The sequence below is a fragment of the Ambystoma mexicanum genome, chromosome 4q (assembly GCF_040938575.1).
Source record: "Ambystoma mexicanum isolate Mex_15411 chromosome 4q, UKY_AmexF1_1, whole genome shotgun sequence".
Lineage (NCBI taxonomy): Eukaryota > Metazoa > Chordata > Amphibia > Caudata > Ambystomatidae > Ambystoma > Ambystoma mexicanum.
In genome coordinates, this window is record NC_090928.1 from 310,592,445 (window position 1) to 310,620,092 (window position 27,648).

General features: G+C 44.4%; 1 protein-coding gene across 1 annotated transcript in view; it reads left to right on the plus strand.

Moving 5' to 3' along the window:
* Positions 1-27,648, plus strand: part of MEMO1 (mediator of cell motility 1) — a 577,616-nt gene that overhangs the window by 86,915 nt on the left and 463,053 nt on the right. The window contains exon 2 of the mRNA XM_069607894.1: positions 22,980-23,061. Within this exon, the coding sequence (XP_069463995.1) occupies positions 22,980-23,061 (82 nt within the window). The remainder of the gene's footprint in view (positions 1-22,979; positions 23,062-27,648) is intronic.

Here is a 27,648-nt window from a genome sequence, read left to right on the forward strand (position 1 = left end):
CCTTGTTTTCTCCTTGACAATTAGCCATGCTCTAAAGAGACGTTTCTCTTCCCTCTTGCTAGCTTGCTCCTCCACATTCCCTTTCTCCACCTCCTCCTTGATACTCTTCTGCATGTCAATTGACTCCTTTGCCACACTTCCTTTGTCTGCTATTGTCTATGACCTCTACTCTTCTCCCTGATGTTGACACCTCTTCCCCCCCCCCTCCTTTTCATTCTGATCTCCTCTCCATCTCCTGACGAGACGTGCTTAATGCTCACTCCTTCGACACACACTATCTCTTTTCCAACTCCCGACTGCCACGTGTTTCCTAATCGTTTAGCCCCTTTTTATTATATATAATCTGCTGACATGGTAACTGAATGGGTGATTTCACTTGAGGTTTTTCTTGTGAGCAGGCTTTTTGATTCGTCATCTTGGAGAGGAACTACCAAACCCTGGCTTTGTTTACTTGTGCTGTCCACCGTCCCGCAACCCAAGGCTTAAATTTAAGCAACTGACATCTTTTTTAAATCTTGTCTGTGTCCACTGCTGGGTTTCCCACTTAGGAGAGGAGTGAATAAAAAAATGCACATGGGCCTCAATTATGTTATGTTATTTTACTTGGCATTTATATAGCGCTCCATATATCATTGGTATGACCTCAAAGCGCTGGTAGGTTGAACGCCCTTGAGAAACGAAGTTCTGGTCAGTAGAGAGAGAGAGGGATAGTGTTGTAGGGTGCGTGGGTGCACCAGATATGTGTGCAGCTGGTGTAATTGCCGGGTGATAGCTGCATCCTGGTGTTAAGTGTGGTGCTGGAGATATCAGTTGGATGTGTGCAGTCTGGTGGGTGGACACCCAGACTGGGCTCTGGCTGCGTTAGGCCTGAAGGATGCATATGTGAGTGACTAGGCCGGCATGTGCTCGGCTAGCTGCGTTTAATTAGGGTGATGAGGTGTTCATGGGGTAGTAGTCGTATGTAAACGGCTAGGCCGAATTAATCAGTTATCCAATGATCAATGTTTTGCATGGTTAAGGTGTGCATTGCTTTTTTTTGTATTTACGCAATGTTGGCAAAGTTTCATAATTGCAAGTTCCTGCTCTTTGCAATTTGATACTGTGACTAACAAATAACTCATCAGCGTACCCTAACCACACCATTCATTTTCTTTTTATGTGTCCGGTTGTCGGTTTTCAAGCAAACCGATTGGAGGTTATTTTACTAAAAGTGGTAATGGCATAGTGAAGGACCGCTTATTTGCTGTTGGTTGCCATCTATGCAAAATTAATAATTTGCGTAACGTAGTGCAAAAAATAAATTTAGACCAGGTGAAATCTCCCTTTCACCTGGTTTTTGCATTACGTTTTTCAAAAGGTTTAAATGCGGCCTGCCCATTTACTCGTGGCAGTTCGCCTTTACAAAGGAAGGTGCAGAAACGGGTGGATTCTGTAGAGATCAAACTCTGTCCTCGCATTACGAGGCCAATCTGGAGTTCGCAATTCTGCACATACTTTCACTGGTTTTCAGTTGTACCTATTGCATATCAATACAATCGTAGGGCTGGAGCTGGTGTCTTTGGGGCCTATCCAAATGAATATTATTAGAAGTGTGAGAATATTGAGAAAAACAGAAAAGTTTAACTCAGAGTTGCCTTTCTCAGGCAGTAAAGGTTGGCACAGAGAGTAGTGGGAAGAATGTGAGAGGAGTTGCTTTATGGCTATGAGCATTTTTGGATCTTCTGGGGGCATAAAGGGAAACACTTAGCTCCCTCTTCTCACATCGGAAGATGCTATTTTGTTGGTAAAGACCCAGACACTTAACAGTGCAGGTAGGATTGTCTGACATTTTGAAACTCATAGAAATATAATTTCATTAGAGCACGTATGCAAATCTGTCAAGAAATTAACCAAGATGATCCATCATAAACTGTATACCTCTTTCCGTATCCTTAAAACCTTACCCGTAATATTTTAGTACCATATTAGATACAAACATACACACCTTAGTAGGAAAACTATACAGATGCCAACTATTTCGTAACAGTAATTGTTTGGCATGGAGAGTGTCTTTGTAGTCTGTGTGACATCCGGCTAACTTTTGTGATTCATCTTTTTGAATGCCTGCCTTCCTGGGATTCATTAATGCTGCATTCATTTCCACTGGGTTTCCTGTGACTGAGAAGGTTGAATCTGTTGCTTCCTACTCAAATTAGATTTTTAGGAGGCTTCTGGAACGGTTTGAACTCTCAAGCTTTGCATAGTCGACCACCAAGGGGTTTTTGCAGAGTATTACAGGTTGTTTATTTCCAAATTAAAAGGCCGTCTGCATTGGAAGTCCTATCACACTATTCCTACCATATTTGTGTCAACCTTTTCAGATAGTTTGTTTTCCACCGTCCGTGTGGTCGGGGATTGATAGAAGCTCAACCGATATCCCCAAAATGGCTCTGTACTCGGAAACTCGACACCTACTTTCGAACATGACCCTGGGACCATCTGTGCTGATGAGTGACTTTCTGAGCGGAAGTGAAGACCAGTGTTAGCCGAGCGGCGCCCTGTGCACATTGGGGACAGCAGAGCCGGCCTTAGGGGGGGCGACCCCAGGGCGCCTTTTGCCCCTCCGACGCCAGCTCGGGGGAGTCTTTCAAGGGCTCCCCCGAGCTGGCGTTGTGGGAGTAGGCGTGGCAGGCGACCTTCTACTGTAACATGTGCCCGCGGCGGTGGGTGCATTGAATTGCCCCCCCCCCCCGGTACGCCACAGGCTCTTTTCATAAGAAAAGGCACCATTAGCCCCACACCACGCCATCTCGGGGGAGTCTTTCAAGGGCTCCCCCGAGCTGGCGTGGTGGCAGGTGTGGCAGGCGCCTCATTGTCATTGAATGAACCCGCAGCGGCAGGCTCATTCAATGACAATGGGGTCTAACGGGACCCCTCGCCGGAGCGAGGAGGTTAAAAAAAAAAAAAAAAAAAAAAAAAAAAGTTGTCCACCCTGGCCCGCCCCCTGTTAACGAGGGGGGCGCCAATTCGCCCAGGGCACTGCTGCCCTTAAGGCCGGCCCTGGGGGACAGAGAAGGGAGTTCATTTTAGCTGAGAATGTCTTACTTTTCTTTTATTCATTGTTTACTTTACTTTAATAATTTGTATAGCGCTGCCACTGACCCGGAGGCTTAAGGCCTCTAACTAACATAAACAAAAAGAAACACATAAATTAAAAACGGAAAGAGAGGTACCAGTAAGTTACAATGGATCACAAAAGGGGGAGATCTAATTAATTTTGTTAATTTCCATGCGTTTCCAGACTCTGTTACACACATGGAGAATATTCCTTTTGGTTTTGCTCTAACTGCAAGATGAAGTTCTCGGCACAGGACACGGTTGGAGTGTGATAAATAGAGGCCTGTCCTGAGACCACACTGAAGAGAAGGACCATCTCATAACCACTGCACTTGTCCACTTACTGAACCATCACACCAATTGGTTTATTTATTATTTGCTAGGCCAAAGCTCGCCCAACCGCAAATGTCCTTGATCCACCTGCCCTTGCAAGATAACCTGAACTGGAGAGGTGCCGTTTATGGTGGGGAAGCTGAGCTCTTATTTTTCTCGCGCCCGCCCTTGCCGCTGGGCCTCAGAGGAGCGCTGATCTAGGGAGGAACGAAAACCCCTCCTGATTCTTACCGAGCGCATTCTCTAGTCTTTCCAGTCTCACTGGTCACTTACACACAGCCATGCGACTGCAACGGTTGTTGCTACAAGATTGCTCCCTGTCCTTGCCGAAAGTCTCTTATTTGGGGTTTGGTGGGGGAAAATTGTCTTCGATTCTGTGGCTCTCATGGCAGGGTAGCTGCGCCAAGCAGGAATCTAATGCTCCCCCTGCCACCATCCTTCATTTATCCACCGGGCAACAAAAGGCCCCTGGCCGGGAACCCGTCCTGCCGCCGGCATCACTCTTTTGTCCTTATCATGGGCTTGCAGCCTGTTTTCGCATGCTTTGCTGCCAACTCCTCATATTTTCGTGGGCTCGCTGCCTGATTTCGCGTGTTTCTGACCCCGAACCACCAGAGGGGGCCAAGGCACTGTTAATCTTGTGCCTCCTTGAGGGGGGAAGGGACCACTCTCGTTGTCACTGCCACAAACATTGTGCCAGAGCCCCTGTCAAACGATGGGCTGATCATATCAAGAATACATCAAAACATGGCGCCAAGCGCTCTACACCTGCCTCAAGAGGTGCTGAAGCTGTCCAAGGCATCACACACAGACACTGGGAATCATGTTTCAGAAGGACATAACTATGACACTTTAGATATAGGGAAAGGAAACAGTCTTAAACGCTGTGTCACGACCACCTAGACCCCAACAGGGCTAATTAAGCGACTTTATACACAGACAGGAAAGATGTTCTCAAGATGTTCTCACGTCTACAGAGACATCTCAGAAAAGGACCTATTAATTGAAGAGGATACTGAGGTGGAGAAAGGTAGGTTGTCTCAGGAGGATAGTTCTGAGGCAACACGATCGCCTGGAAGCAAGACGATACGCAGCAACACGGTTCGATCCCCAGGCCCGTGCTTAGAAACCTCTGCGTATTAAGCCTTTCATAAATAACTAATTCTAATTCTAATTATAACTCTGTTCCAAGTACACCTCTGACTAGACACCATCTCCAATATACACTTGAACAGATTAATACTTTTCTCCACCAAAGGATACAGTCCCATGCACAAATGAGGAAGAGGAACAAAAGGCTACTCTTTGAAGAGATGACAGTCCCCAAATCCCCAATAGTGGACTTTATAAGCCTTTACTATTTGGAAGAAGAATTTGAGGAAGATGAGGCTGAAGAACCCTAAGAGGAGTAGGGGGAGGAGCACATAGAGTGCCCTATGGACTCCCTAGATTAAACTGAACCCCTCATTTCCAACTTCCCAGTAGATAACCAAGTTGAATATACATCTCTTTAAAGAGCTGCAATAGTTTTGGATAGTGACTGAGGTTCAAGAAGGAGAGAAGGACTTCATGAAGGATAGCGTCAGAGGACTCCTGCCTATTGGGAATTGCATTCTGTTACTGAAGTCCATACATGATCGGATTGACCTCAGTCTTTAGATACCTGCCACCAGTGTTTTATGCACATGTATAAGAACAAGCTCTCCTCTGATTATCCCACTTAAATAAAGCCTAATCTATCCCAGATTCATTAGAGATTACCTCTGCGTCAAAAAGTTTGGTTCACCAGCTTCAACATCCAAAGCCCTGCCTAACGAGGTGAGCAAAAAGATGTACAACATTGGTTGAAAAAAGGCTACAACAGCACGATACAGTCTAAGGTTTGGAAATTCAACTGGCCATCGGGCACGTTCTGACGGGACTCGTTGGGTCGACCCGCAAAAGCTCCTTAAAGATATGCTACAAGACATTCAAAACCAGGTGCAGTCGTTCTTCAGGGCGAGTCAGTTGACATTGAAAGCTATTATTAAAGGTTGTCCTGATGCCACAGAAAATGTGGGCTGAATGATTGGCAGCGCTTCAGTGATTGAAAAACGTGCATGGTTTCTTGCACCGGAAACGCAAGCAATTTGCTCAATAAACCTCTCGAGGATGTATTGCTCTGAAAACAGTTTGACGGGGCTCTCAAAGAAAAAAGTTAGATTCTTTAGGCCAACTATCTGGTCATCCTTACACCAGGCGCAGATAGCCTGCTCCTTGTAGAGCATACCGAGGCCAAACCCAACAAGGCTAGGCCTCTGGACACAAGGGCATTTAATTCACCAACAACACATGGGGCCAGTTTTATTCACACCAATGTTATCCTAATACAGGGCAGGATAACAATTTTTTCGCCCATATATGGGCGGAAACGGCAGCAGATAAGTGGGTTTCAGACTCAATGTAGGACGGCAACTGCATAGAACTTGAGTAAAGACCACGCAACATATTAAATGGACATTGTAGACTTTTCAACGAACATGCCAAGCCCCTCAACAAAGAGGAACCAATTATACTTCAAAAGGAGGCCATAGAAGAAGAACCACCTCTTGAGAGGAATATAGGTATTTACTCCTGTAAATTACCCAAAAGAGAAACTGAGGCCAATACTAGATCGAAGGCTATTAAACCATCTTGACAAACCGCAAAGATTTTGCATGACCAGTTCTCAGGAAGTCATCCTGATGCGAAATCAGGGTGACTACATGGCCACTTTGGAAATAAAGGATGTATACTTTCATATCGCCATGTTTCATAGCGATCACAGGTAATTGCACTTCAAAGTGGGCAATGATCATTCTCAGTTAAAAGTAATTACATTTGAGATAGCATTGGCTCTCCTTGTATTTAGAAGAGCTGCTGCCATGACTAGGACCTATCTTTGCAGACTGAGGAATTCAGGGAGCACTGTCAGCTGAACATTCAAAAACCATCCTACTGCATCAGTTCAAATTCTTAATAAATATACAAATGTCAGGCATGCTTCCCAGGCCGCCTCTCTTTATGTTAAGGCTGTCTGTGAGGCAAAATTCGCCTATTTGTCCACCCTTATTGAAGGCTTTCTTAACCGGCCGAGAGACTTGTACTGTCATGTGCGCTCTCTTTCCTCAATTCCCTCCGAGTCTGTTGCTTTTTCCAAGGCTATGTGCGATTCTGTAGTACTTTTTTGTGTGGATAAAGTCGATACTATCCGCAAACAAATTTGCCCTTCTGGGGTGCACGTGGAGCAGACTTTTTCCACTATGCAGACCCGGGAGTCTAATGACCTGTTGTCCTCTTTTTCCGGTCTTTTCGGTGCAAGACATTGTCAGCTACGGCCAAGCTCGGGTCTGCCTCTCCTATTGATGATATTCCTCTGTATGTGCTCAAGGATATTATGCCCTCTATTGCTACACGCGTTACCCAAGCCATTAACTTTTCCTTCACGACAGGCACTATTCCAGCTATTTTTAAGCATGCATTGGTTATTCCCCTTTTGAAAAAACCCACTCTGGATCCCTCTGTCTTGGCTAATTTCCGCCCCATTTCTCTTCTTCTGTTCTTGGCTAAACTTCTTGAATATTTGGTGGTCCTCTGTCTTAGCCTGTTTCTGGAAAATTCTTCCTTCTTTGATGTTTCTCAACCTGGTGTCAGTGCTGGCCATGGGACAGAGAGAGTGCTTGTTGCTGTTGTTGAGGACCTTCTGCGACTCAGGGACCAGGGCAGCCTGGGAGCTCTTGTTTTACTGGACCTCTCTGCCGCCTTTGATACTGTTAACCATCTTGTTCTGCTGGAGTGCATGGCATAAGCAAGCGCTGCCGATACTGTGCTGGCGTGGTTCAGATCCTTTCTATCTAACCGCACTCAAGTCTCTTTCGCTTCCTCCATTTTGGTCCACTCCTGTTTTTATCACTCATGGGGTTCCCTTGGGGTCTGCCATCTTGCCCATTTTGTTTAATGTGTACATTCAGCCCGTGGCCAAACTCATCTCCTCCCACGGCTTACTTTGTTTTTCCGACGCCGATTATACGCAAACCATTGTGCGTTTGGATCTTGTATCTGTGTAGACTGCCTCTCGTTTTAGGGTCTGTCTGGAGGCCGTGGGGGAGTGGATGAATATCAATTGGCTCCTGCTGAAGGGTTGCAACGCTGAGGTGTTGGTGGTAGGCCCCCCTCCCTCTGCTACTGCTCTCTGGACCCTTAATTCTGGTCCCCTTCTTTGGCCCTTTTCCTGTGCCGGTTGCTTGGGTTAAAGAAGATCTTGGGTTTAAGATCTCCGCCTCTCTCTCTGCTGATAAACAGATTGGCTCGGTATGTCAACAAGGCCATCTGCGGCTGAAAATCTTGAGAAAGTCTTTCCCCTTTTTTCCATTGCAGTTCAAGGCTCCTGTTGTAGCGTCATTGATGCTGTCCATCCTGGACTACTGCAATGCCCTGTACCTGGGGCAGCCGGCTTATCTTATTGGGCGCCTTCAGGTTCTTCATACTTGGTGGCTAGGATGGCGATTTCTGCTCCCAGTTTCTCTCATGCTACCCCCATTCTTTGCTGTTTGCACTGGCTCCCGTTCCATAAGCGTATCTTGTTTAAGTACATCTGTCTGGTTAATCGAGCCTACTGCGGTACCGGAGCAGGGGATCTTCAGCAGACGTTTGTCTGCTATACTCCTGGCCGGCTGCTGAGGTCTGCCTACCTGTGCTTACTTGATTTGCCTCGCGCACAGTATGCTCGGATTGACGGCCGGGCCTTTTCTATTGTTGGGGCGAGATTTTGGAATTCCCTTCCATCATCTCTTTGCGCTATTAAGGACTATCCTGCTTTCAGGAGTGCCCTGAAGACTTATTTGTTCTGATTCCTGCTGTGTTGCCTCCCATTGGTGCTTCTAGCCCTTGGGTGTACATTGCGCTTAATACATTCCAAATACATACATACATACATACATACATACATACATACATACATGCATACAGGCTTCTGTGTCCTCCCTTTCATCCACAAATAGTCTTTCAGACTACCTATGTAAAAATGTGCCGTTCTTGGTGTCCACGACATCTTTATACAGAGAGTAAGTAAACTCCAGGCTCTCTTCATATATTAGCAGTTTGTGACCATTCAGAAAAATAAGGTGGTGTTCAGACCACATCCATGATTTTCACTTTCTTTCTAAACTCTGTTAGGCATTCCATCGAATTCCTAACTTTTTCTCCCAAGCTGTGACAAAATGTCTACTGCTCTGCAGGAGTACAGGGATGAGGAATGGTTAAAACTCCTACTCACCCCCACACTACTACTAAACAAAACACTGATCCCAATCTTAAAGGTGAAACGGGCACAGCCCAGCTGGTATACAGCTTATGCCTCTGTTAATGTAGCATAGACAGAGGGCAGGCTATACTTTTCATTAGGGATGTAAGCTAACACAGAAGGAGACCAAACAACAATTGTGCTGTGGTGCTAAAATAAACCATATCAAAGCAAGGTCTATAAAAATAGGATACTTTAAACAAAAAACACCATAACCCATCCCTGCAAGAGAGGGCAGAGAATATACAGATTATTAATGAAAAGGGAGCACTCTGTCTGAATACAGTGGTGCACAGGCACTAATTTCAACAGCAATGTCAAGCTCACTGAAGATGACTTTAAAAAGATAGAGAGTGGATTATTGCTAGTATCTAGGGCATGTCCAGCAGGCCAGGGGCACAGAACCACTTAAAATACCTTCTATGTTTGTTCTTGGGACGCAGCACAATTGAGACACACTTCTAGGTGCTTTTCAATTGATCGAGTTGGCATTGAAACCTTTTAAATGAGTTGTTCCAAATAGATTGCAGGTGTCGAGTTGATCAAATGGGCTCAGAACTGTGCAGCGGTGCCATAGCGGGGATCAGTTAGAACAGGACAGACGGGCAATCTATAGGTGGAGTTGGTGTCTGAAATTGATAGTGAGTTCGAAGGGGTCAATGTGGTTCTTCATTGGCGATCAGCTCAAATAACATGGCCTCTGGCAGGCGATGAATCAAGTCAACGGCTCAACAGTGGATCACAAGGGACAATTGCCAAAGGAGTTCTGGGTGCTTGCATGAGCTAACAACATTTAAAAGGGGTTGAGCTAGTTTGAAAGTGGACCCAAGCTGAAAAGCTTGGTCCAGAGCTGTTCTTGAATTCTGGTTGCTCGGGGAGTCAGTCCAGGGTCTCCAGGGGCAAAGCAAGTCCTTGATATGCACTACCCAGCCAGGGAAATGTCCAGAAAGCAACTGCATGAACTGTCCCCCCCACTGAGAAGGTTCCTGTGTGCCAGTGTTCTGTTTGCAGTAGGCCTTGTCTCAATGGGGCTGTTGAGGGAAAAGGCTTTCCCTTTTATTGGAAGCCTTTGTCTGTGTTTATTTATTTTTTTAAATGTATATAGCGCGAACATGAGCATCAGCGTGCTTAAAAAAGACAATGTCCAATATATCAATAAACAAAATATGACAACAGTCTGCATATCTTAAGCAAAAAACGCCCAACCCTAAAAGTCTCATAAAAGTGACCAATACAAACATTGCATTACTATTGCATTTCTTTAAAAAACAATTAATAAGGCAGCTAATTGAACACTGTTCACTATAAGGCAGTCCTTTTACTTTCTTCCTAAATATAATGTTTTCTTTCTGTCGAGTGTCTTTTGGGAGAAGAATTGCAGAGTTTTGCAGAGTTTTACAGCCGCTCCTGAAAAAGATCTTTTTGGTGTGAACGAACGTGTAAAGCTTGGAACCTCAAGAAGTACACATTCTGGACTCCGAAGCCCTCTTTGACCTCCAGAGATTTATAGTTTTTGTATTAAATATCCAGGAGATCAAGCATAAAGTGCTATATGTACAATGCATAGCAATTTAAAATGTATCCTAAAATCAATAGGATGCCAGTGAACTTTAATTAATATTGGGAAATGTGGTCGAATTTACAAGCTCCACGGACTAATCAGGCCGCTGCATTGAAGACTGATTTCAAAGGAAACGAGGTATTTTTGGGGCGCGCAGTCATCAACAAATTACCAGTATGAATTCTAGAGATGACCAACAGCTGGACTAAAGTGCAAAAGTGTGATGCATGGATAAAAGGCTTCACAGCTCTTAATGTAAATAGCTGAAAGTTTGCAGATTTTACCATAGCATTAATGTGAGTGTTAAAAGAAAGATGAGAATCCAAGTAAAAACATAACGATTTTGCTGAAGAGGCAAACTGGAAAGGGGTGCCTAAAACGTTTGTGTTGTGCAGCTTTTTTATACAAACGTGGTCTGATTTAGTCCGGGAAAATAAAAGATATTCGGTTTTAGGTGGATTCAGTTTTAAAAGGTTTGATACCATCCACCCCTAAATATCCAGGAGGCATTCAGACAGTTTTGTGAGCTCACCATCTGAGGATAGGTTTAGATAAAGCTGTGTATCAGCATATTTATGCATCAAAACATTGTTTATCTACAACGTCTCCTAAAAGCTCCATATAGAGGTTAAAACTGATTGGTGATAAACGCACCCCCTGCAGGGTACAAGGCCAAGAGATGAGCGCTCCCAATTTGTTAAAAATAATTGGAGCCTGGATTTTAAGAAGGACTCCATCCACTTAAGGACTATACATTTTATTGCTTATTCTTTGCTTCAATGTGTCGATGAGAATGCAGTGTTCGATAATGAGGGGAGCTGGGAGCTATTTAGCTCCTGTCTTTAGCCTAGAATAGCCTGGTTAGCTTGATACCAACAGCTACCAGGAGCTTCTTTTGGAGACTGATTCCTAACAAACACACCTTTGTCCCAATTTCACAGATTTAAATGCACATTCACAATCTATAAATAAACATTAGGACCTACCTATACATCATTTAAAGCATGAGGGGGGTCATCATTTAATGACCAAATGTTTGCATCTTATATGAAAGTCATCTTTGTAGAACGCCATTGACTTGCTTCTTGTTCGCCAGTGGTAGCTCCTGGTCACAGGTGAATGCTGGATAACCAGGAGCTGCTTTTAGCTCATGCTTATCCAATCTTAATGTCAAGCCCTGAGAATTGCATGATCGATAATATCGAATATCGCTGTCGAGCCTAAAAAAACCAAAACACAGTGCATCCAGTCTAAAATGCTCATAATATTGTCTAAAATCTGCAAAGTTGCAGTTTCAGTACTATGTCCTGATCGGAAGCCTGATTGAGAAATAGCCATTGAGTCTTGTGATCACATCCATTCATTTAGTTGAACGGAGACTACTTTTTGTAGGAATTTGCCCAAAGAAGGGAAAGAGGTAACAGGTCTGTAATTAGCCAGAAGATTAGCATCAAGATTCGCTTTGTCTAATAATGGGCATACATGCCCAGTTTTAAGAGCATCTGGAAAACAGCCCTGTGTTAGGGACAGATGCAATATCTACATAAAGATGGGGGCCAAAACAGAGACTTTTTCTCTTCGCTTTATTGCTGGACATGGGTCATCTGCAAAAAAAAGTAGGTTTTAAATGATTCATAAAAGCCTCAACCGAAGTTGATTCTTGTAAAGAGAGAGTCCCAAAACTGTGCTGTTTTGGAAGTGAGATCCACCTTTACTGAAGATGGGCAGGAAATCTCTTCCCTAATCTTGGATATTTTATCAGTAAAATAGTGAGCAAAATCTTGACACTTCAGAGGTTTTACCTTTAAATCTAATCTTCACGTCTATGGCAGAAGACTTTGGAGCAGACAATGTTTATGCCCCAACAAAATTCCAGGTGTAATCCAGCTTCTTCGGTAACCCAAAAATTATTCAACTGGTGGGTGGCATGGAGGGTGGTTCAGATCCTGCCTGCTATTTAAGTAGTCTGCCTGGTGATGACATACCTAGAGTGCCTTGTCAGCAGGGAGTGGGGATGGCCACAGGATGTTTTACAGTCCTAAAAATAATTCCAAGATTTTGGAGCACCTCCATTACTGGAAAGACCTTTCCTGGGGTACTCTACCCTTCTCCTGACTGCCTATATCTGACTCTGTCAATTACCACAGTGGTATGAGCTCTGCATTGTCTTGCAGGGACGGTCTTTGAAGTAGTGGTTACCAGATTGACCCCTTGGGAGATTGCCTGTCTTTTAGGAATGACCCTCCCAGAGTGCTTTCCGTGGGTTGGACACAAATTATTGTTTCGGATAAAACTCTGTTCCAAGGCAATGATATGCTTAAGGCTCATTTGGTGAGTCACTAGCATCCAAGCTGACAATAATTTGACACCTTAGTTTTTGACCAGTATAATTGTGTATTCCCAGAGAGCACCATTTCAAAACAGGAATTGCTATATTTAGAGTTACACCTGCCACCAGTTCTGGGTGCATACCCATATATAATAAATCTAAATAGCAATAAGATGGCAATTGGCTGAGGCCCCTGTCCTCTGTTTTTGGAGTCCTTTCTTACTGCTTTCCCCTGTCTTCCTGATAGTCATCCATAGCCATCTTGTACAGCAAGCACCAAGTAAGGCGTTTACAACCTGTTTTGTGCCCTTTTGAAGGGATTTATGTGTGTCTTTAGTTTCCAATCCGTTTCATGTGCTGGATTGCATCTAGGGTGCACTGGCTTTGTTGTGTAGTCCTTTGTTAGTTTCTGTTTTTTCCTCTCTCCTCCCACTCTACATTTCTTAAGCACTGCCTTACTTGGGCAGCTGAAGAAGGGCACAGTCTAAGGGCACCTCCTTAAGGTGCCAACCTTAAAACTTGTCACCGTCTATATTTCCCATACCTGAATTTTGCCTCCCAGAGTTACCCAAATGTAGAATTTTGCCACAGCTAGGGTTGAATCACAGCTGATTGTTGCTGCCACATGGGTGGCACCATATTAGAATTTCACTGCTGCCGGAGTTGCTTAATGCTGCTTTTGAATTTAGCCACACTAGAACTGTACTGAATCGATTTCTGCTGTTTTGAACTTGGCCACACTAGAATTCTACTGATTTATTAGTTAGTGCCACTTTTGAATTTAGCCGCACAGGAACTATACTAACTTAGTCCCCCTTGAATTTAGCCACACTAAAATTGTAATTAATTGGTTAATGCTACTTTTGAGGTCAGGGACACTAAAATCATACTGGGTTAGTTTACACTGTTTTTTGAATTTAGCCACATTAGAATTGTACTGATTTAGTTGCTGTACATTTTTCTGCCCTATCACACCACTGTTTGTGTTGAGCAACTACTTGCATTCAACCCACAGAGTGACCCAAAAGTTGATTTTGTGCCTTATCACTCCACTGTCACAACCACAAGACAAGTTCCACAGGGAGGCTTCCACCCCAAGGAACCCGAAAATGCTGCACATCTCAGCACACAATCAATCAAAACTAAACCTAAAACTAAAACGAGACAAGACCACGGACAGAAAACAAGCCATCACAATCCCACAACCACAGCGAGACAGACGCCATTGTGTGTTGCAGCATGCCGACCTACCTCAGAGACCAGTAAAGTAATCAACACAGGAGGGCCCCCGCCCCTGGAATATATCACAAACTTGAATCCAATGCTGAGGTGAAAAAGCAAGCCACAGCAGTCCTACAACCACAGCGAGGCAGACACCACTGTGTGTTGCAGCACATTGATCTACAGCTGATACCAGGAAAGAAAGCACATCGATCTGCCACCGAAAGAAGTCGTCCCCAGCGTACCTCGCACCCAGAACAAACAACAAAATCCCCACCCTGGAACAAGACGAGAATAAAAACAGCATACATCTCCCGCCACCTCTCCACTTACAATCCTAGCACAACGGAAAACAAACAACCCACAAATAAGGAACCAACGAATCTTAGAATGGTCTCCACCAGACTACCACAAAACACAGAACCCAGCAACCCCAAAGACATTTTTGGAAAGCCCCAACAAGAATCGGAGTTCAGCAAGAATTCCTAACCATCCACACCCCTTGCATAACCAGAGACTGGAAAAAAGATCACATTGACAACAAACATCCGACTGTTACGAAACCGAGCAAAGAAACCCATCACTCAACTTAGATGAACTCCTTAACGAAGGGATAGAGGCCCCAACTACACAACCAGCAAATAACAGCCTTACCCAATTGAGAACCGAAAAACTGGCGGCACCACCCTAACCAAGACCCGAGAAATAATATGAAACAAAGAGCAAGGAGACACTGCAGTCTTCTCAAAGGAAGATCCATGGTTAAGCAAAAAACAGAAATTACGACCTCCTAATTGAAGCCGGCATTGACGTGCTCTTGCTCACAGAAACGTGGCTATCGGACAATTATAAAACAATCGCCCACGAAGCTATACCCGACAACTTCAAACTAATACATTCCAACAGAGAATACCGAAGAGAATGAATCGCACTAGCGCACAAAAACCACATCTGCTCCACACCATCCCCTTAACCAGAAAAATAAAACATTGCGAAACACTCCTAGTCAATGACCAATTCAGCCTACTGTTCCTCCTGATCTACAGACCACCATGCTACAACCTCAACTGTGCCACAAATCTCACTGACGCCATTGCCAACCTCTCCCACTTATCATGACAATATAGTGGTTCTGGGGGACTTCAACATCTGGTTCAAAAGAGAAAAAACTCACTCTGCCCCTGCTGGAAACCCTCCACTTTAAATAAGTAGTAAACGGTCCCCCCCACAGTGCTGGACATAACTGAGGTGCAGTATTCTGCAGAGATGGACTCTCGGATGACCGGCACCAATCAGATGGAGCGATCACCCTACGATCCCATTCACATTCAAAATCCCAAACTGCATGATGCGCACAAACTCATGCGCGAAACAAAAGAAACTGGAAGAGTCTTGACCTGGAAAACCTAACTGAGCTACTGGAATCAACCAAACCAAACACCTCCCAGCTAAATAGAATGACTCCGGACTCTGTGGAAGAGAAACGTGACACCTGGATCACAGACACCTTAAAACCAATCGACACCTGCAACACTCTTCAAACACACCCCAAAGAAAATTGCAGCAAAATGATTCACAGAAGAACAGAGGTAACGCAAAAAGAAAAACGCAAACTAGAAAAAAAATGAACAAATCATTACAACCATTCTGACTAAAACAAATACCAACGACAAATATGAATTTACAAATCAGAAGTCCTGAAAGCAAAAAAATCACATTACGCTACAAGAATCCAATCGTCAGCAAACCCACAGAAATAATTATAAAGGGCATTTTAAAAAAACCTCATGCAACAAATGCAATCACAACCAATCTAAGAACAAAAATAGAAGCAATACAACAGACCATCGATGCAAGCGTCCCTACTAAAAACACATCCCCAGAACCACCAGAAACCAGCATGCCACCAACCACCACAACACTCAATCGTTTTGAAACAATAAGTGAAGAATCTTTCAACAGACTAATAAGACACCAACCTCACCAGAAACACCAGGGATCCATGCCCACCGGGCATCTTAAAAAAACAGAACCACAGGACACAAGCCCCATACTTCTGATTGCTAGTGAACCTGTCCCTACACATGGGAACAATACCTTAAACTTTCAAATCGGCATATAGCAAGCCCCTCCTAAAAAAATGAATCCGGAAATGCAGAAGACCCTACCAACTACAGACCTAAATTGAATCTTACCTTACCAAGTGCAACTCCTTCAGAACCACATCTACAAAGTACTACTCAACCATGTAGAAAGCAACAGAATACTCGCCAGTCCCAAATCGGCTTCAGACCCATGAGAGGTACTGAATCAACCCTTTTCTCTCCATATTGCACAACCTAAAAATAAATGCTGACAGCATCACCCAATCAGCTCTCATACTACCAGACATATCAGCCGCCTTCGACACAATCAGACACACAGCACTAATACAGAGACTGAAGGAATGCGACATAAAATAACTCTGCACTACAATGGCTCAAATCTTTCCGCACCAACCGAACATAAAGAGCACATTTACGGCCAGTTACATCTAACACTAAAAACGACATGTCCCCTCTAATGAAACTCATTCAAACCCATGGACTGACCACCTACAACTAAGAAGACTGTACCCAACTCCTCTTCAAGATAACCTTTTGACCAAGACCGAACCACACCCTCAATCAATGCCTCACGGCCATACACCTGGATGACGGACAACAATCTCAAGCTAAATTTTACCAAAACAGAAATAATCTCCCCTCCAGAAGACAATACATACATACCTAAATTGGCCACTGTGCATGCGTGTCCAACCAGAGACATCTTCAGTGATAAAAAAAAAAAACCTGGGAATCCTCATGGACAACGGACCCGCTCTAGAACCACAAGTCAGCGCAATAGCAAATAAATACTTCTACCTCCTGTGACTAATATTAGGGATACTCCCCTACCTCAACTTCCCACACAGAACCCTCGCAATCATCTCCTTGGTACTATCGAGACTAGACTATGCAAACAGCCTCTACCTTGGAATGCCAGAACACCTCACCAAAAACGACGCAAACAGTCTCTACCTTGGAATGCCAGAACGCCTCACAAAAAAAACTACAACACATTCAAAATACTGCAGCAAGATTACTTCTGAGACTAAATCAAAGAGGCCACATCACACCAGCCCTGAGCAGTCTACACAGACAAGGAACTGAATTTCTCCAAGCTAAAACCAACCGCTACCAACCAGGAAGAAACCTTGATCGAGCAATGATGTCCAAATAGAAACAAAACGCATAGAAAAGGAAATTTTGGAGGAACCGCATTCTCCTATTTGATGGCCAAACCGCAGAACTTGGTACCGAAGGAAATAAGAATGCTGGAAGACCACCTAACTTTCAGAAAACGACTGAAATCCTGGCTATTCTACTCACCAAGACAATCAAACGTGCACCCCCACAAACCATACCCTGCGATCAAAGCAATTATGGGACAATATGGATCAGAAAACCAACAATAAAATTACCTTCTTCAGGTACTACTGGCAAATCATGCAAGTCTGAACCGTAGGCACAATTTAATTATAAACATATAGTATTTCTGTGTCTTGCATCTTTTTAGAATAAAATGTGCCCACCCAACCTCCCTACATGTTGGCTGCAGAACATTGCCTACTCACTAATACATCTGCTGCCACACAATGGCTTCTTATCAGTACAACGATATGAGGACATCTATGTACAGAGCATTATGGGAATACATGCAGGGTAGCAAGAACATGGCATCAGCGGCAGGGCGATGCCCTTTTACTTTGAAAGTAAACAACTTGTAATATTTATCATTAGGGCATGTCTGAAAACACTTCACTACGGAGTATGCCCATGAAGGAGACACTTTATCACAAGCTGGCATGGTCTGAGTCAGAAACGGCTGCAACGCAGCGCGACTTGACACTTTTCCATCTGCCTTGTGGGTCTTGGCGGGTCCTTTCCTGTAATTGGCCCACGTTTGTGTCCCCCCACGTTGCTCAGATCCTGCTCCTGTGGCCGGTTGTGTAAAGTCCTTGCTTCGTCAGCTGGCTGCTGCACTTCTAACTTCCATTGTTGATCGGGCTTGCAGTCCTCTGGGCTCCCTGTTTTCTTCTTCGGTGGCAAGCTGGTTCCAGGGCCCGTCCCATGGGGTAAGAGGTCTAAAGTTTCCGCCCAATACGTCTGACCTGCAGGTACTTGTTTGTTTGCCTGGTTTAGCGGAGTATTTCACTTCGGTCTTTCCTCCTCTGTGGTGTCTGATCTGTTGCTGTGTTCTGTGTCAGTTGCATTCCATTTATTTTACGCTATAAAATCACCCAAACATGACCAAACTCTTAATATTTTTTACACCTTGTTATTGTTTAATATGCGTTCCTGAAACCAAACCTGATGGTTGCATTGTCATCTCCTAAGGGGGGACTGCCTGTCTGAAGTACTGGCCCTAGAAGAAAGCAGAGAATTTGCACCAAAAGAACGGAATTGCCACCTGAATTTAATGGGGCTTTGGATAAGGCCACTGACATGCCTAAAATGTTGCAGATACGGCTCAACTAATGAATCCATCTATAGCTTTTGGAGCTACTAATCTGGAAAATCTCTTAAAAAGTAATGGTGTACCCTTGATTTTGACCACCTCAGTAACACCGCCTCGGGAGGAAGGGTGTTCCAAGTCTGTTTCTTCCCCATACATTCCCTTACTCGGTTAGATAGAAGCTGTATTTCAAGGTCCTGGAGGCAATCCAGGGCTACCATCATTGGAGCTGAATAGGTGTGATACCTCTCCTGACTTTGATGCGTGGCTGGCCTCCTTTGTTCCACTTGCTAAAAGACTCCAGAATGCCAAAAAATTTAGCCAAACGGCTCTGTGTGTTTCACCTGTGGCACTCCTGATCATTGTCAAAGCAAACTGCTTCTCCCAAACAGCTTCACCACTGAAGTGTATTGATAATGATGCTCAAACTACATGGGTTTTCCCGACTGGCCCTATTTTTGAGCCAAGATCACCTCTTGCAGCACCACCTCAAGAAGCCTGCAATTAAAGATCTGTAATGTTGGATCTCCTGAATCTGACAACTCTCTTGTTAAATCTCACTCAGATAGTTCCTCTGGCTCTATGAACTTTGGATCTAAATCAGCCAACTTGTGGAGCCCTCGTTTAAGAAAACTCATATGTCGCTGCCTAAGGATGTATATATTAGAGATCTGGTGTTGGACCACAGGAACTTCATCATTACGAACGTAGCGAAACCTACTGGGAAAGAACCACAAGAAGCCTTGCGAAATAAAGTACTTGCATGGCTTTGCACTAGAACTGGGCCAGGGGTAGTGCGATGCTCTGGTCTAAAGTGCCTGCGCAGAATAGAACTCGATGACTGGTGTGCTCAGAGGAACAGGGACTGTGTGCTAGTGAGGTGTGGAAATAGTAACCTGCCCCACTTTCTAAACTTCTATAAATATTTGCCCATGGGTTCCTCCAATTTAGGACTACTAGTTAGACACTTATTCTTTATGTGGAAATGTTATATTGATCATGTTTGTTTTTAACTTCACCCCAGACTGATTTGCTCCTTTTTTGTGTGCATCTTGTGTTATTTATTTAGGTTGTCGTTTCTAATTGTTTTCTTTGTAGCTCTCTGAGGCCTGCGGGCATGAAGCGCTTTATAAGAATTCTAAATAAAGAAATTCGCCACCAACCAGTAGATGGCTCGGGCAAAGCAAGCCATTGTAAACAGACATGCACTAATAGTCTTTCTGTTGTTCGTAGGTAATGTGCAATATAAAAGTATATTTCTTAATTAAGAAAGCGTGCACAAGTGTTACGGCATGGAATTGTCGACCTGGCCAGGTCCCTGCACCAGAACTGTGAGTTCAAGTGAGGTGGAGATAAATCTTTTAAGGACCCTTATTGTCTTTGACAACTAGCCCGAAGCCCAAAACAGAACCCTGCTGCATCTTGGGTACACTAACATTTCGTTAGCATGAGGACACTTGGCTCATGGAGCTGTCTGAAACACTTTTGTGGAGTCTGTATGGATCAAGAGATTGGTAGTCCTCTTATGATGGTACGAGCCCGGCTCATGGAGACTGCAGCTACCATAACCAGATGCAGATCGGGATTGTGTGGCAAAGAGCTGCATAGATAACGTAAGAAGGGCAGGAATTTCAACCTTCTTGCGGAATGCATGCGACTGTGCTGCATAATCCATATCTGCATCTGGTTATCTTTTCTGCGCAATAGCTGGCAGTCCTTTTTTTGTAAGTCTTGAGGACGGCTTGGAATCAGCAGCTGCAGACAACCCCAATTTGGAGAAGAGTATAAAACTCTGCAAAGCAAAGTGAATTTTGTTAATTGTTTGGTTAAGTGTTTGGAATTAGTTAAAAGCAGTATAGAAGTAAGGATAGACTAGAAAGAAGCCTGAAGCGAGAGCTGGAGGTGGCGCTATGTCCCTGTTTGTTTGTTTATTGATTTATGGCGCGCCAAACCCAGAGGTATGTGGCCGCCTTGCACAAGTATACGTGCAACATGAGTTACATGGAGGAAGATACATAGCATTCAGTGGCAGTGGTTACAGTGCCAGGGAGCCATATAGCCACACAAGAGCAAAGGTTCAGACTGTCCAGATGTGTCAGAAGTCCTTGTCTACCAGCCAGTTTATGGTGTTTCACCTGAAGTTATGAAATGGTTGGTCAGCTCTCAAGGGTGGAGGGAGGGCGTTCCAGGCTTGCGCTGCCATAACTGGGAAACTGCTCCCCTCTGCTTTTTTCAATTTGAATCTGGGAACGACCCGACAGAATGAGTTGGCTGTCCTTGTAGGTCGTGTGGTGGATCGTTTGATGATTACCTCAGAAAGGTAGAGTGGGGCCGCTTGATTAAGGCATGTATGGGTTAGTGAGGCAATTTTCAGCAGAATTTTGTCCTTAGTAGAGAGCCATTTGTTCTGTCTCCTTAGTTCTGAGATATGCTCTCTTTCGTATGCCAAGTGCAGCTCTAAGCGCATTGTTTTGAAGAATTTGGATTTTATTAACAATATGCTTGCTCACAGCCAAGTACAATGTGTTGCAAATGGAGGCACAGTGCAACCAAGAGGGGTAGCTGAGAACGGTATCCTTGGTCTGAGAGCCTAGGCAAGTAATGCCCTGAGCACTATACCCAAAGTCTGAGGACCAAGGAAAAACTGATAACTTTGTCCCAGGTTGCAGTTTAAGGAGCATGCTAGGTGCTCTAAATACCTAGGACTGACAACCGAGGAAATAACCTTTGCAGCTGGTGTAAATCTTGCCCCCTGTGACAGGGAGGCCTTCACGGCCCTGTCAGGGGAGGGAGGGAGCTCAACCCGTGACGCCTATCCCATTGCAAAAAGGGTGCTCTTTAGGATGTCACAACACAAGTAAAGTCCTCAGTCCAAACCCTAAATTGACATATCACTAACCTACTCTGCAAAGAAAGAACATGGGAAAATAACACAACTGGTGCTTTTTTCTGGGTTACTCCACCCAGGGAACTTTTATGGAGACTGGTTTCAGCCCTCCACCCACTGCTGCATGAAGTCTCTTCATGGCAAACTTTGGGTCTCTAAAAGGTCCAAGGAAAGCATCTTTTTAAATCAAAATAATGTCACAAACAAGTTTGTTCAATAAGGCCTTTGCTAGGTACCTGTGTTTATCCCATCTCCAGGGATATTGGAGTTCGTCCTTCAGTTCTAGGAAAGACCACTTCCAAGCAGGCTGATCTGAGTGTGCTTGGACGTTCGGGGTCTCTAGCCTTCGACTGTGGCCCTCTCCAGGCCCAGTTGTGTTCCTCTAGGATATGGGCGTCTCTTGAGTCGGCTGTTCCTTGGTGAACCCCCTGCCGACTATTGCCATCCACAGTCCTTGCAGTTTCTTGGTGTAATTCTTGCGAGTTGTATTTTTCTCTCTTTGGCCTTGGGTATGCCATGGGCTTCTTCGGCCTGGTTTGTGGTTATTGTTTGGAAGTTATGGCTGTCTGTCACCCCCTCTGCTCCTTGGGTGGCCCTTTTGCGTGCTACGCATCTTTCCGATCCTTGTTATTCTCTGATTAGCCTCTTGCAGGCTACAGGCGCCTGAGGCCCTCCTGATTTCTCTGTTAGTCTGTTGTGGACCATTGGCCTCTCTCTCCGCTTGGTCCCTCTCAGGTATGGGCTCATCAGATGTGGGCGTGTCTTGCCCCTGCTGTTCCCCTGTTGACACTTCTCAGGCCTGCATAGTCCTTTGGTTGACCCTTCTCGGGCCCCAGTAGTTCATTGGTTTGCCCGACCTGGGCTTCTGCCTGGGTTACTTTCCCCATGAATTGGTGGCTTTTGCATCTACAAACGCTATTTGTCTTTGTTGGCGGTGAGGACGTGCCTCCCTGCTTCAGTGGCCCTGTGATGCTTGGGGACTCTGCCTTCGAAGCTTTGACGTCCTTCCCCCACCTCGGCATACCTCTTGCACGGAATGCCTCCCTTGCATGACTCTGCTCGACTGAGCTTCATTCTGCTCGACAAATGTTTTTGCTCTTTGGCTTTGTTGGTCTTTTTAAGTTCCTTCATGGATTGGAAGAAACAACCCAGCTGGTTCGGGTGTTCATTGAACATATCCAGGTTAGAAATCCAGCCCTCACCACCTTAAAGTGACCCTGTACATAATTGTCCTGCTTAGTCTCATATATCCTACAAACATGTCGGACTGTAAGGAAAGGGGAATGAAGATGTTACTGTCATCATAGCTTTCCTTGTCCCCAGAGGGGCAGCGGCTGTCCTGCTAGCCCTGTCCCCTATGGAGTTTGTTACTTAGCAGGCTCACCTCTCTAGTCCCAAAAGAGGGTCGCTCCTCATTGGGAAGAAGGGACAAGCTCCCTGAATTCATCGCAATTGTTTTCAGTCGGGATTCTGCATGGAAAATTAGCGGAAAGTCACACTAAGCTATTTTTACTTCAATGTCTTTAGGTTTTGCGGTTGTATTTCTTGAATGTGTCATCATGTGCTGAGTTTATTATTTTTGGTTTTGATAATTATCTGTAACTAGGGTCCAGTAAAGCGCACTAATTTCTCACATATATAGTAGACTTTATTTTTGCTAAACTCATATTTATTTGTCCTCTCCTTTTTGTTGTAGGACCACAGTTGAGTGCACAGTTAGATGGCTGGCTTTCGCAAGCACAAACCACAAAAAGGCCTGCAAGAGCCATTATTGCACCGTAAGTTGTAATGGTATTTCTTTTCATGTAAATGTTTTCAGCACTACCATTTGTGTAACTTCATAACGCAATTCTATAGCATGGTGAAAGGTATAATTGTATAAGGCTTAAACCACAATACAATGAGATGGTATTAAATTGAGTCAAGTATTAATACAAATCTTGATCTTAGTTCTAAATGATAGCTTCATTCTAAGACTAAAAGCTGCAAACAATGGAATGGTGTTGTTACTGTGCCATTTGGACATGTCTGTGCCCTTCAACACTGGACAACATCTTATTGGATTGCCTCCCATCTGTTGCCTGCATGTCCCGTGAAGGATGCACGAAGTTGATTCCAATTTTTTCAGATTGATCACATCCTTTTCAGCCCAGTTCATTCCCATGCAGGCATGCACATACTTCCTGCAAAGTTCCTTTGGGCACCCCCCTTACCTACCTTCTGTTTCATCTCTTTCCAGTTACTCCCCACCACAACTTGGTCAGTGGTTCACTGTTTCCTGTCGGATTCTATCTCCTAAATTTCTTTTCTTTTTGTGCAAATTGAATTTTATTAATTTTCTGAAGTAACATGGAAAAATGCAAACATGCCGGGGGTTTTATCCCTCGGCACATGTTTCCAACACAAGATCTTTCAACCGTTCTACCCCCGCCCCCAACCTTCACTGTGCGTGAGATGTCCGGTTTGGGTTACAAAGCTCCAACTTAGAGAGGTCGAGATCACTCTTGTAGCATTCCGTGTGTGTCCTGACCCGGGACCGAGCGAGACCAGACAGGCTAGTTGCACGACCTAATGCTTAATCCAAAACTGTTACTGAATTGCTGCCATTCCCCCTGAGTGTCGGCACTTCCTCCATGGATGGCTGCAGTGATCCTCTCCATATGGTAAATGTCTCTAGCTGTGTCAGATCACTCCTTAAGACTCGGGAGTTCCCTTCTCTTCCAATGTCTAGCAAGGCATGCCCTTGCAGCTAGCAGCAGAAAGTGGGTCATATGCAGTAAGGGGGGGGGGGCATTGTTCTTGTTTGTCCAGACCAAAAAGCACTAACATAGGGACCAACACCTCTTCCCTCCCTCCCAGGACCTCAGCCCAATATACCTAGACTGTTGCCTAATTTTAGTTTTAAACTTGCTCGAGGTTCACCATCACTTGGGCTGCCTTCGACTGTCTCCCAGGAGAGGAGAGTTACTTTCCAAACCCTGTTTCTTAAATACGCAAATGTCTTCATCAATTCTCCTGCACTTATCTCTTTCTGATAATATTCAGCTGCCTGTGCCTTATCAAGCTCTTACATCAATGGGCTCACTCTCTTCTCTTTTGCTCTTTTTGGTGGGGCATACGCTTCAGTGTCTGGGAACCCCAACAATGGAACAAACTTCCCACTCGATATACATTTTGGCCGATAACCTTTGGCTTAGAGCTCTGCCCAAAATGTCTATTTTGGTAGTATAATCAGCTTGGAAATAGGGGGAATTTGCAAAGTATACAATAAGAAAGTAATTGTGACGCATTTGGAGGATAAGCTGAAGTCGAATTTGTTGATAATTTGGGCAGGTGTGTGCCAAGACACCGCCGCTGCCATGTGTATATTTGAAAATTAATAAATGTGAAGATTTGGAACTTAATTATAGGAGCACAGGGAGGATCAATTATAGTAACTGGTATTGGTGAAACAGCTTGTTCACAAGATTGTGAGCACCAATGCAAAGAGGCAGTTTGTTATGTGGTTACATTTCCTCTCTGAATAAAGGGGAAGGCACACAGGAATGCTGCCGTGTATATTTTTGATGTAGAGAAGATTACAAGAATACTCCACTAACATTGACTTGTTTTGCCATTAGTGGGGAAATGCATTTAATAATTCCTGTGTGCAACACCAGCAAAATGTCTGCTGCCAGACCCCTGTCTAGTCCACCCAAGACACTTGAGGTGGGAGTGGTTTGAGGTATTTTTCAAAGCCTAGGTGAACAAATGCAATATCCTGGCAAGTCTAGGGAAGACGAAGACTTGACCAGTTGCCAACAAAAGGTGAATGGCATGCACAACCCTAGAGATTCTGACTGTTTGCCACAAGAAGTCGAGCAGTGTGGGGAGGAAAGGAAGTACTAAGAACTAAGATCCTAGTGGAAGGTCCATTTGCAATACTTACTCCAGAACCCTACACTGGCTTAGTCAAGTCTACTCCCCCTTTTACTTTGTTTCTCCCAACAGAGAGAATTGAGCCTGCACTTTTTGTTAATTCATTGAGTATTCATGTGTAGCCTCATTGCACTGCTGCTTTTTTCTAATGGATTCCTTCTTCCCACATGTATCTCCTCTTAGAAATATTTTCTAAGCCCAAGTGTGGCCTCAGAAACATTTTCAGCAATTGGGGGTCTGGGTGCTCTGCATTTAAACATCATTGGTGCCCTTGACTTGGGCTGCAGCATCATTGGTTGTGTATATGGAGGTCAGTTGTGCCCCATAATTACTGTTTTTGTTCTGCTTGCTCAGAATTCTTTTTGCTGATTTGACATGCGCTCTGTCCCTTCAGAAGATCTTTTGCTTTAACCAACCAATGAAAGGACTATGGGGACACCCAGGTGCATGAACTGTCATTCCATGCAACCAAAGGTAGTGTCATTGAGGTCTTCCCTGCTTTTCAAAATAGCGGGTGAAGGCACTTTTAGTTCCTGGATTCATCCTAGCCTCATGCTTTGAAAGGGAAGTCCTGTTTCAGCTCAGAAGGACAAAGAGCCAGAGCAGACTTGTTCCAAGCAAGAGGGAGAGAAGGATAAGGAAAAGCAGCAGTAATGCCTGTTCTGTTGAATCCTCTTCCTGGTGCCACCCATCTTCTTCCTCAGGAAAGAGCCATTGCTACTCCTGCAGCAGGGAGTATGCTTCGGACTGGTGTGAAGGTCCAAATTCACTGCTGCCAAGTGGGGCGCACGTACCAGTTGTGCAAGTAACAAGGTGACGTCAAGAGTGACGTGGTGGGTGACATCAGGGGTGGGGACGTCCTCAAACGCAGCACTGCTTGACCCAAAAGCTAGCGCAGCGTGAATCATCCCAGGGTGGAACTCGATGGGTGCTGTGGGGCATAGTATCGGGTAGTTGTATAGAGCGGGCACCGGGTGGGTGGTGCACTATGTTGTAGGGGGGCATATGTTAGGGGGACCTTTTGAGCAATATGTGAACAATGGAGAAGCCATTTTGTCTGTAGGCCCTCATAAGCATTTTTCACAGACCGCTCATAAGAAAAGAGCTGCAGGCTTTGTGTGATAAGGCACAGCAAAGTCACTGTAAGAGATGTTTTTGAGGCCAATGAGCTAGGTACCTATGTGCAAGAGGAGGATTGGCAGAGAAATTAAACTCCAGCCACAGTGCAGTAAAGTTTTTCAGACTACATTTGGCAGCAAGGCATGATAAGGGAGCTGGGGGGGGGCAGCGCATTGGGGTAGGGCTTATGGGGGCATGGAACGAGGAGCCAATCAGGGGGGAGATTTTGGTGTCTCTAGGGTGCACCATTGTACAGTGTCCTTGCTGATGACTGAGGGGCACACCAACTCTTTGTGAATGTCTTGTCCCATGGGGATTCAATTAGGTTTCAACAAATAACCCCCATTTTCACTATCTCTACTATCCGGGGATATATATATATATAATGATTAACAAAGAGATAGAAGACCAAACAAAAATGAACAATTGTAGGTATCAAACTAGGAACACAATTACTTTTCTAAATGGTGTACCGGTACTTTTATCTTGAAAAAATAGATAAAGTACAACCAGATTATTCAAAAATATATCATTTATTGCACAAATAAAGGGACCCTAAAGAACACACAACAGAGACTTGTATTAAATACAATTGCATTACTCAAATTTCATTAAAAAATTGCACCTTAGACAAATACATGGACACAAATATAGCAGCATATCACAACAAATGTGTCACATAAAACATATATATTCCCGACATGTAGCATGTTTCAGTTCTTCGTGCCTTTATATGGCTGAACTTTCTTCAGGGGAAAACCTTTCTGTTCATTTAAAATCCCTACAACATTGTGCGATAGGGGTCCAGAAAACATCCACCAATGGATGTAATAAATTAGCTGAAAAAATAGAAAAAAGCCTTCAGTTCCCAGTGTACCATCCTAAAAACAAATTGCACCCTCCACCACTAAGCCCAAAGAGTGATAGGGGGTCAAAGCCTGTCACCATGACAGATTCTACAAGAGTCTCCAAAGTCACCCTTGTAGAAATGAATAATTACAGAAAGGTAATTAAAAGAAGAGCCATTTATCGCCACTTCTTGTACCGCAATCCATCCAGTAGTTAGTTTGCACGACCACTAGTATAGAGGTCCTTTTCATAAGTTAGGTGAGTGAATCACCCGGGGTTAGAGAGAGGAATGTGGAATCCACCACCACAAGCACAAACAGATACATATAAAAGCATGTTTGAAATACCTGAGAAGTCTCCAACAATGGATACTAAACGGCTCTCAAAAAGTGTATAAATACACCATTAATATCAAAAGCATCAACCTCGACACCCAAAGTAGTCCGTAGTTGACTGAAGAAATCGTTATCAAAGGGTAG